General features: G+C 37.4%; 1 protein-coding gene across 1 annotated transcript in view; it reads left to right on the top strand.

Moving 5' to 3' along the window:
- The window catches only part of ZEB2 (zinc finger E-box binding homeobox 2), a 128,150-nt gene that overhangs the window by 113,162 nt on the left and 3,131 nt on the right, over positions 1–11,857 (top strand). The window contains exons 6-8 of the mRNA XM_011988702.1: positions 1,667–1,775; positions 2,706–4,675; positions 6,373–6,553. Of these exons, the coding sequence (XP_011844092.1) occupies positions 1,667–1,775; positions 2,706–4,675; positions 6,373–6,553 (2,260 nt within the window). The remainder of the gene's footprint in view (positions 1–1,666; positions 1,776–2,705; positions 4,676–6,372; positions 6,554–11,857) is intronic.

Genomic DNA, 11,857 nt, shown 5'->3' on the forward strand with positions numbered 1-11,857 from the left:
TCCTTATAACCTTCATTTTCTTTGAATAAGGAAAGTGAGAATAAGCAAACACAGTCAATAATGGTGATAATACTAGATTATGGAATTTTACTATTTTAGGAGAACAGCTCATGTAAATTATTCCATTTATGTCTGATTGGGCTTGTCACCTGAATACTTTTCAAAGATGAGTTATAAAAAATATTCTTGCATGGTTGCACTTATGTAACAGTTTATCTCCCCTTGCTTATATGCACAAAAACTCTAGGAAAAAAAAAGTGCCTAGATATTTATCTAGCATAACCGCTTTAAATTTCACATGCAGAAGTGTGATTGTGTTGGCGCATTATGAATGGTAGCTTTGGTGTTGAAAAGTCCCCTCATTTGCTCATGGCATTTACAATTAGTAAATTAAAATGATTGTATCATATTAACAGTGGCACAACTAAAGTTTATAGTAGTCCTCTGAGGGCTGTGGGGGGAGACAAAGCAGCTGTTGCTGTTTGTTTATGCAACTCAGCAACATATGAGCGCTGGTCCCTCAATGGCGCTCGGCGGGCTGGGCTCTGCTTGATCTTTGAAGGTTGCTGCTGTTTGAACAAACCTCCCTGTGTCCCATGTAACACCATCTGTCTCACTAGGAATGTGGGAAGATTCAGCACACCCTAGCAGTTGTCATACCGTTTCTGTGCTGTCTTTTTGCAAAAGGCTTTTGTGTCATTGCTGCTAGAAAAAGGCTGACCTCCTACCTTGAGCATCCAGAGTGGATAACTGCATTTTTTTTTCCAGAATTCTAAGTCACACTGCTTTTTTCCCCTTGTTCAAAAAGGTCAGCTGTGTTTGATTATATCTTTGCTGCTTTTAACTTGTCTTTTCAGCAAACTTTTTTTTCCTTTTTTGTCCCTACTCCCTTGCACACTACTAAAAAGGAAAATGAAAAGTCGTTGAAGTCTTTCCTACTGGCCTGTGATAAAACTGCTCAAGCAGCTATAACCCAAGATGTTGTCTCTTACATTTGATAATGAATCAAATCTGATATGCGACACCTCAGGAAAAACTAGGCTTCTATTTGCTACTAGCACAATGAATAGGATATTTAAACATGCTCATCATGTAATGAAATATTTATAGTCAAGGTTTTTTTGTTTGTGTGTTTTTGGTTTGGGATTGGGTTTTTTTTTTTCTTTTTTACATTTTAGATTGCTTCAGTATAAGATATACTTTTATGCTGATACAAAAAAATTGATAACATTTGTTGTGTGGGGGGTGGTTTTTTTGAGACTATTCAGAATTTTCAGGAAAATATTTTTTTCTTGACAGAATTGTGACATTCTAGCAGAGAATGTTCATATTTTAGAATTTGTAGTAAACACAAAAAACAACAAATATCTTTACAGTTATACTTCCTCGTCCCCGAAGGTTCAAAGAAACATTTTGGAAAAGACACTACAGAAATAATTCTAAAACGAGTGTTGGATGCGCATGTGAAAGCACTTTTTTTTATTTGTTCCAATTTTATTACCAACATTATCGCTTTTATTGCAACTCTGAAAGACTGAGCAGATAAATAAGCATGCACTCAAACCTTTTGGCCTGTCTGAAAAATAGAGGCCTTTTAAAAATATTCATAACAAATTTTCTTTGTTCCTCCTGCACAAAACTGATGTCAGTCTTTCTCCTTTTATAGCACCAAATGCTAACCCAAGGAGCAGGTAATCGCAAGTTCAAATGCACAGAGTGCGGCAAGGCCTTCAAATATAAACACCATCTGAAAGAACACCTGCGAATTCACAGTGGTGAGTAGCAGAGGTGCTGGAGCTCACATTTGCATTTTACTTAATTAGGGGAGTTTTAAAAGATTGTTTAAAATTTACACAGTCCTATTTGTAGCTTTTTGGAACTATCCATTTATTTCATCAACTCTGTGTGCCTGATTTGTCTTCATGAGACTTAGGGTACCACCAGTAGCACTGTCTTATAAAAAGAAGCAGAATGCTTACACATCTTAAAAATTACAAATGCTTTGATTTTTTACAAAATCTAGAGGCTCCTTTTTGTCCTTTTAAAACTGCTTCTCCAGAATAAATATTCTTGACCTGAGGAAAGTCAACTGGCAAATTCTGAAGGATATTAATTTTTGAGACCTCACCATGAAAAACAAGGGTGAAGAATTTTGGATAAGAGCTATGTATGATAAGTATTCCCTGATTCCTGAGGGGCGTGGATCACAGAACAGAATCCTACCACTGAGATTTCCTCTTTATAACCAGTTTGATAGCTCTGCCAAGCATTTTATTATCAAATTGGATGCTATTCAAAGGACTGGTTGGATTGGTAGAATCAATGGAATCTCCACAAAGTTGATTAAGGCCATGGCTACACTTCCCTTTAAATACCGTGACATCTTTATTGTGCTATTGACCACACATTAATCTGACACTCTGTTTAAATACGAGGCTGCCGATGGCAAGACAAGATTTGGGATCTCAGCCGAAAAAGTCATAGATAGCCCTTACCTTCCACTGTGAACATCTTGGATTATGTTCTCCCAGGGTAGATAAAGCCCAGAAACAGTTATGGTTACATAATTCTAATCTAAGTACCTAGAATGTAGAGGTACCCCATTGTGTTCCTTTCATTTGTTTTCACAGATTCTTGTCTTGGTAGACAACTGCAATTGTTACCTAATCAAGGAAATGTAACGTTAATTTTAATTATCATTTTAGGTGAAAAACCTTACGAGTGCCCAAACTGCAAGAAACGTTTCTCCCATTCTGGTTCCTACAGTTCGCACATCAGCAGCAAGAAATGTATTGGTTTAATCTCTGTAAATGGCCGAATGAGAAACAATATCAAGACGGGTTCTTCCCCTAATTCTGTTTCTTCTTCTCCTACTAATTCAGCCATTACCCAGTTAAGAAACAAGTTGGAGAATGGAAAACCACTTAGTATGTCTGAACAGACAGGCTTACTTAAAATTAAAACAGAACCACTAGACTTCAATGACTATAAAGTTCTTATGGCTACACACGGGTTTAGTGGCACTAGTCCCTTTATGAATGGTGGGCTTGGAGCCACCAGCCCTTTAGGAGTTCATCCATCTGCTCAGAGTCCAATGCAGCACTTAGGTGTAGGGATGGAAGCCCCTTTACTTGGATTTCCCACCATGAATAGTAATTTAAGTGAGGTACAAAAGGTTCTACAGATTGTGGACAATACTGTTTCCAGGCAAAAAATGGACTGCAAGGCTGAAGAAATTTCAAAGTTGAAAGGTTATCACATGAAGGATCCATGCTCTCAACCTGAGGAACAAGGAGTTACTTCTCCTAATATTCCGCCTGTCGGTCTTCCGGTAGTGAGTCATAATGGTGCCACTAAAAGTATTATTGACTATACGTTAGAAAAAGTCAATGAAGCCAAAGCTTGCCTCCAGAGCTTGACGACTGACTCAAGGAGACAGATCAGTAATATAAAGAAAGAGAAGCTACGTACTTTAATAGATTTGGTCACCGATGACAAAATGATTGAGAACCACAACATATCCACTCCATTTTCATGCCAGTTCTGTAAAGAAAGTTTTCCTGGCCCCATCCCTTTGCATCAGCATGAACGTTACCTTTGTAAGATGAATGAAGAGATCAAGGCGGTCCTGCAGCCTCATGAAAACATAGTCCCCAACAAAGCCGGAGTTTTTGTTGATAATAAAGCCCTCCTCTTGTCATCTGTACTTTCTGAGAAAGGAATGACAAGCCCCATCAACCCATACAAGGACCACATGTCTGTACTCAAAGCATACTATGCTATGAACATGGAGCCCAACTCCGATGAACTGCTGAAAATTTCCATTGCTGTGGGCCTTCCTCAGGAATTTGTGAAGGAATGGTTTGAGCAACGGAAAGTGTACCAGTACTCAAATTCCAGGTCCCCATCCCTGGAAAGAAGCTCCAAGCCGTTAGCTCCCAACAGTAACCCTCCCACAAAAGACTCTTTATTACCCAGGTCTCCCGTAAAACCTATGGACTCCATAACATCACCATCTATAGCAGAACTCCACAACAGTGTTACGAATTGTGATCCTCCTCTCAGGCTAACCAAACCTTCCCATTTTACCAATATTAAACCAGTTGAAAAATTGGACCACTCCAGGAGTAATACTCCTTCTCCCTTAAATCTTTCCTCCACATCTTCTAAAAACTCCCACAGTAGTTCATACACTCCAAACAGCTTCTCTTCTGAGGAGCTCCAGGCTGAGCCTTTAGACTTGTCATTACCAAAACAAATGAAAGAACCCAAAAGTATTATAGCCACAAAGAACAAAACAAAAGCTAGTAGCATCAGTTTAGACCATAATAGTGTTTCTTCCTCATCTGAAAACTCAGATGAGCCTCTGAACTTGACTTTTATCAAGAAGGAATTTTCAAATTCAAATAATCTGGACAACAAAAGCACTAACCCAGTGTTCGGCATGAACCCATTTAGTGCCAAACCTTTATACACAGCTCTTCCACCTCAAAGCGCATTTCCCCCTGCTACTTTCATGCCACCAGTCCAGACCAGTATTCCTGGGCTACGACCATACCCAGGACTGGATCAGATGAGCTTCCTACCACATATGGCCTACACCTACCCAACTGGAGCAGCTACTTTTGCTGATATGCAGCAAAGGAGAAAGTACCAGCGGAAACAAGGATTTCAGGTAAAGAGACAAATGCTTTTTCTGCTCTGAAGAAAAGAGATGGTAATTATACTGATTATGGGCATGTAGGAAAAAAAATCTTAGTGAAAAAAACTCAGCAGAAACGGAAGAGTTTGCTTTAACATGAACCTAAAACCGTCAGTGAGCTAGAAAAATGGATGAAACAGTGAATCACTGTACTCTAAGCACATTTGCTTTAAAAACAAAAGGGATAAAGAAGAAATTAATATTTATTTTGAGATTGATTTAGATGGACTCATCTGCTTTTAGAATTATACATTGGTGACAGTATTTGGTAGGACTTACCTAGGTGCTAGAAGTTAAAGTTTATAACTGTCACGCGCTTTTAAAGATGTGCACAGGACAGGTGTGATGACTCATGCCTGTAATCCCAGCACTTTCAGAGGCCAACGAGGGTGGATCACTTGAGGTCAGGAGTTTGAGACCAACCTCGCCCACATGGTAAAACACCATCTGTCCTAAAAATATAAAAATCAGCTGGGTGTAGTGGTGGATGCCTGTAATCCTAGCTACTTGGGAGGCTGAAGCAGAAGAATGACTGGAACCCAGGAGGCTAAGGTTGCGTTGAGCAGAGATCATGCCACAGCACTCCAGCCTGAGAGACAGAGCAAGACTGTATCTCAAATAAATAAATAAATAAATAAATGTAAAGATGTGCACAACTTGCAATAATACATATACACATTTTAATAGATACTTTTGTTTTACACAGAATGGTTTATTTTGAAGAGTATTTTTTAAAATGTCTTCCATATTTCACATGACCTCTTACCAAATCTTCAAAGTAGTTAATAATTATGCTTTATCAAATAGGAAGGCAGGTATATTTTAACATTATGCAGCATATAATCTTTGTTTGCAAAATAGGAGCATAAGTAGCCGTCCACCTCTGTAACAGCTGTTCCAGTATTCTAATTTACAGTACATCTGCCCTCTTTGTAAATGTATTTAAGCCTATTTAATCTTCTCTAATATTAATTAGTGCAAACATAGTCTAAGAAAACTGAACTGTGGGCTAGCAAGTGGAAATGTATGTTATCATGCACGTTTGCACTCCTTTGGATCAAGACAAAATAAATATCAAGAAATTTAATAATTTACTGATCCACATTCATTATTGTTCAATGCTGAAGGCTGTTTTAACATAGAACATTGATAAAAAGTGTTATTAATATTCCCTATTTCAAATTAGAAAATTAAATATAAAAATATAGCTTGAGGCCTTTAGTTGGTAGACATACATTTAAATAGATTGCATAATAATAACATTTTGTACCTAAATATAAAATTCAATTAAAATCGGGTTTCTACAGCTACAGATCATTTCTAGAGTTAAGCACACTGGAAAATACACAAATTTCAATGTTAAATTTTCATTTATGGGTATTTCTAGGTATAAAGCAAATGAAGGATTTTAGAAAAATTTGTTTCTCTCACCTTCAGAGTTGACCATTTTCTGTCCTTGAAAAACAAAGAGCTCTACCTTCCAGAGCAGAGAAGTTTATATTTTTGTTGCAGTGTGAGACCTCATATATTGTTCATGGAAAAGGAAATTGTTTAACTAGATCGATTAGTAGCAGGCACTTTTGAGGTTCTCCGAATGTCAGCCTATACAAAGTTGTTTGGTGTGAGCGCAAAGAGAAGTCACTGTATTGAACTGTGTGATTCTATCACAGGGAGAATTGCTTGATGGAGCACAAGACTACATGTCAGGCCTAGATGACATGACAGACTCCGACTCCTGTCTGTCTCGCAAGAAGATCAAGAAGACAGAGAGTGGCATGTATGCATGTGACTTATGTGACAAGACATTCCAGAAAAGCAGTTCCCTTCTGCGACATAAATACGAACACACAGGTATGAGTGACTTTGCCTAGCTGATTAGAGCTTCCCGGCCTGCTGTACATTTCATAATATTTAATGAGCACACTTGTGCAACATAAGATGTAACATATGCTGATACCTTCAACAAGGAAGAAATAATGCTTTTGCCGAGCTCGGGAGGACTTTTTTGTTGCCTGTTTATTGGATCATTCATGTATTTATGAGTGTGCTTGTCTTAATATCTTTCCAGTTATTCTGTAAACCAAATTTGGAAATCATGTCAAAGGGACAGTCAGATGGCCAAGGCAATGAAATGGCTCGACACAGTCAGTTATTGAAAATATCTTCAAATTCTTAAGTTTCAAAGCTTAAGATGAACCTAGATATGTAAAAATCTAATAAGAAATTCAGACAGTAATACATTAGTTTCATCATCCAAAACACCAAGAAGGCCGTAATTTAGGGGTAATTTTGTTTGGTTTTCTTTTCAATTAGCCACATTTTGAAAGAACTAAAAGCATTAGTGTCATAAAAGAAAAGTAATAGATCAGATGAGCTACTTGAAACCACCTATATTTGGAAGACTGAAGTCAAACTTTCTAAATTTTAATTAGTATATGTCCAAGTCATGCATTACTAATTAGCAGCAATTACAAAGAGTTGACAAGAAAACAACCTAATTCTTCACTATGAGTAGAGAGATAGTGGGTTAATTTTTGAAAAGAAAGATGAAGTACCATAATGTCATTTAATATTACTTCCCACAACCCAAGATCTGCAGCTCTGTGGTCGAGCTCCACTTGTGTTTCCTCCCCGGCTCCATCCCCACCTCCCTGAACAACAGGGTAGCTGAACCTCATCCCTGCGTCTAGCCCATCTCCAACTCTTCTCCACTAGAAATTTGGCATGCTCTATTAGCCCTGGATTGGGGGAAAAAAAGTGTAGGATCTCAATCAAAATATTGGCAAGAGGAAACGAAAAAAATAGGGGAGTATAGGAAAACAACTCATTCTAAACCAGGAAGCCTAGTGTCAAACATTTCAATATAGAGGAAAAAAATTAACCGAACACTTTGGGGGGAAAAGCTTTTTTGGGGAAAAGTGATGAAGAGGCACAGAAGAAAAAGAAAGAAGACAGAAAAGGGAATGTGAGCCAGGTGCAGCAGCTCACGCCTGTAATCCCAGCACTTTGAGAGACCAAGGCAGGAAGACTGCTTGAGCCCAAGAGTTTGAGACCAGCCTGCGCAACATAGCGACACCTTGAGTCTACAAACTATTTTTTAAAAATTAGCTGGACGTGATGGCTCAAGCCTATAGTCCCAGTTACTTGGGAGGCTGAGGTAGGAGGATGGCTTGAGCCCAAGAGGTGGAGGCTACAGTGAGCCGTGATTATGCCACTGCACTCCAGCCTGAGCAACAGAGTGAGACTCTATCTCAAAAAAAAAAAAAAAAAGGCGAAGGGAAAGTGAATACTTCCTGCCATATTTTGATTGCCTAGACATATGGCATTCTTTCCTGTCACTGAAAACTGTCTTTGGGAAGTACTTGTACTCATCATTGGCCATTATTCCTCACTGGGCACGTGCTGGAGGCAGCGCAAGTGACCAGCATCAGCCTGAGAGTGTGGGGAGGGTTTTGTGAAAAGAACAAGATTGATAAATAAGGGGGCTCTTACTCCAACCAATGCAGTTTTCTTTTTCTTTAGCTGTCTGATATTCATTGTTATTATTTTAAAAGTTTAATGATACCTTAAAGACAACCCAATCTAAATCCAAACAGTTTTTATACTTGTGTTATATAATTCAATGTTTGAAATATCAAAATTTTCTTTTAGCATAGATATTTTCTTTAGTACTAAGTGCTACTTAAGCATTTACAAAGTGAAGATATTTTCATACCTAAATTTTACTTTAATTTTAATATTTTAATCAACCTCACATATATTTTGTATTCCATTATTCAGCTACAATAGGCACATCATTGAAGGCATCTTTCCCTCTCTGATTGGTTTTATTATATGACCATATGCAAACTCTATGATTTACTACACGGTGAGTGTACAACTTTTATTTTAGTGAGGGCTATCATACACATTGACATCCAGTCAATATATTTACTTCTTATAAATTAGAGAATTTTAACTTTCATAGGTCTGTAGATAGTTGAGAAGCCCAAAAGTTGACAAACACAAATATGCATAATTTCTTTGAAAAATAAACTTCAGGCCTGATGTGGTGACTCATGCCAGTAATCCCAGCACTTTTGGAGGCAGAGGCAGGTGGATCACCTGAGAGCAGGAGTTCGCGACCAGCCTGACCAACATGGAGAAACTAAAATACGAAAAATACAAAATTAGCTGGGTGTGGTGGCACATGCCTGTAATCCCAGCTACTCGGGAGGCTGAGGCAGGAGAATCGCTTGAACCCAGAAGGTGGAGTTTGCAGTGAGCCAAGATAACGCCACTATACTCCAACTTGGCCAACAGTGTGAGACTCTGTCTCAATAAATAAATAAATAAATAAATAAATAAATAAATAACTTTATTTTTTAAAGTAAAAATAAAATATTCTGCTCCTTCAAGATGTGAGAGCTGCTGCCTGGACACATTGCCTAGCAACAAGATGCTAATCATTCAATGGTTTCTCTAAACTTGTGATTAATTATCTTCCTGTTGGCTTTCCAACTTGTCAAGTTTCCAGCGTGTTAACTTTTTGGTCACTTGACCAAACATCTCATGACATTACTACTGTCAGTGTATTAGGTTCTATTCAAATCAAGTTCTTCATGAATTTTCTATCGATGTGATATATGTGGAAATTTAGTCCATGTTCCTATCCCAGTTGAACATGTGGGATAGTTCCTATCCCACTAGCCTTTCATTTGTTTACATTAAGCACTAGTAATATTTTGAGAATGCAGTAAGATGAAAATTTTAAGTGATAATTGTCTTGGGACTGATTGATTCTAAGGTTGGGAAATAAAATTGAATCATCATTTCATTATGCATTGATTATGAATGTGTCCTTGGTAAAGTGTGTTTGTGATATCTGTCTACAATTTTACATATAAAATCGTTTAACTTAAGAAGGAAATCATGAGCTACTTATTCTTGGGACCCAGTGCTTTTTTTTGCCTCAATTTATTTCCTAGGCAGATACCAAAGTCATCATGCTTCATTTTTCTTACCAATGGCTTGTTGCTTGCTTGCTTTTCCTGGGACCTGGGACCGGGACAGAGGAGGGAAACACTATATAGATGTTGACTTCAACAGAATTAATTGTCACAAACAAGGACTGTGAAATTAAAAACTCTGAAACTCCTGTTAGGCACTGTCAAGAACTCGTTTGTATTCTACTAAAATTTAAATCTGACCTTTATTGAGTGCTTTCTCTGTTGAGACGTCATGGTAGGTGCTTTTTAAACCCACCTTATTTAGAAAAGTGATACAAATGTTTCTACTTTTGAGTAGATAAGTCTAAGTTTTAAATAAATTTACCAGTCAATTTTGTTTCTCAGTTATATGGTAATTTTTTTCATACCACAAACCTTTCATTTATTATTAAGTTCAGTTATCATTCTAGCTGTCAGGTGAATCACAAATCTAGATAGTAGAGAAAATATTTACCCTAAGAAAGTTTGATTCACTCAGTATCAATTTGGATGTTCTGAATCTTGGTCATGTGGAAACTTAATTCTAGGACATCTTGATTTGAATCAGGTAAACCAACAAAACAAGTTAAAAAGAGATGAATGTCCAAGTCAGTTACTATTTAAATTGAATTTATTAAATACTTACCACTGAAACTTCTGGAGATCAGTAGACTATTTAGTATAAGGTATATGTCAAAACTCTCACCTGCTCCCAGATTCTATCCTTTGTTTGATATCATAACCGAACATTTTATTTTTTCAGATTGTCAATTCATATTGCAGGATTAATATATGCCTATTATAAGCATACTGTTTCTTATCAAATGAGTTCTCTGAAAATTGAATGCCTATAATCAAGGCATATCTCTAAGACAGACTGCAGTTTAGTGGGCATGCCCGAAGCATTGCTAACAGGCCTGGAAACCTGTAACAGAGAATGCTTGCTCTCTCTCTGGACACTGCTCTGTGTTTTGTTGCTTTGGAAAAGAAAGCCATATCAACTGTAATGTTCATTCAAAATTATTCATACAGTCTCTCCCAGAAGTCAGCTAAGTAGTTGACCTTTTTGTGTTCCTGAGCTGATGAGACGTTAGTATCCAAAAGAGGTTGTAGGACAGTTTGCCCATGCACGCTGTAGCAACTAGAGCATCAAGAAAATTTTCATCTACAATTTCTCTTCTCTCTATTCAGATTTACTACTTCCATGTACTCTGCTCCTGCTGCATGCGTCCTGCTTAGAACTTGAGAAATTATTGAACATGTATTAATGAATAAGAATAAAATGATCTAACATTACCTGAGTGCCTACTATGTGCAATCCTTGTGCTAAACGCTTTATATAAGTTGTCTTCCTTATTCTTTATGCCAAGTCTGGGAGTTAGGTCCCCAAATGATCTTCCTTTTACCTACCGATCCTGAGAGAAGTTAACATGCCTGAGAATGCACAGCCTGTCATAAACGATGGATGTGAACCCAGATAATCAGATTCATTTAACACTGCACCATCCTGCCCCTATGGATGAACTGCTGCGACTAGAAATATCTTATCCTTTCTCCTGATATCTTCCTTTCCTTTAAGGTCCAAGTCCACACAAGAGAGACCAAATTCATAACATAATGACATGAAGTTTCCTGGGAGACAAAACCTCTTGTCTTTTTCCCAAATACACTTCTGCTTCCTCTTAAATCAAACTTCCCACCACGGTGTCTTTCCAAATTGAAAAGCATGCTATCTTTGCAGACTCTTGGCACTCCATTGGGTTTCTCTGTTATCCAGTTTACCTCATTCAAAACATCTTTTCCAAAAGTTAAGGAATAGTTCTTGTGTGGTTTGAATTATACTTGCTTTCTTCAGAGTATGAGCTACCTTGAAGTAGGTTATTAGAATTGTCTTTATTTCCAGTATAAATGGTAGTCACCAACAAATATCTTTCTGATTTCCACTCTTCCAAGTTAAATAACTTCTTTCTACTCTAATATTGTACCTTACTACATTTATCATCACTAAATTTCTAGTGGACGTTCCAGTTAAATAAAGACCATTAATGAAATAACATATCGCAGTCTACAGCATTTTTCTGAATAGTGGCATGCCCTGGAGGCATTCAATAACATTATCTAAAAATATATAATTACTGATTGAGATTTTTATATCACCATATAACTGAATACCTAAAGTGTGTAGAAT

This window comes from Mandrillus leucophaeus, unplaced genomic scaffold, assembly GCF_000951045.1.
Source record: "Mandrillus leucophaeus isolate KB7577 unplaced genomic scaffold, Mleu.le_1.0 Scaffold336, whole genome shotgun sequence".
Taxonomy (NCBI): Eukaryota; Metazoa; Chordata; class Mammalia; order Primates; family Cercopithecidae; genus Mandrillus; species Mandrillus leucophaeus.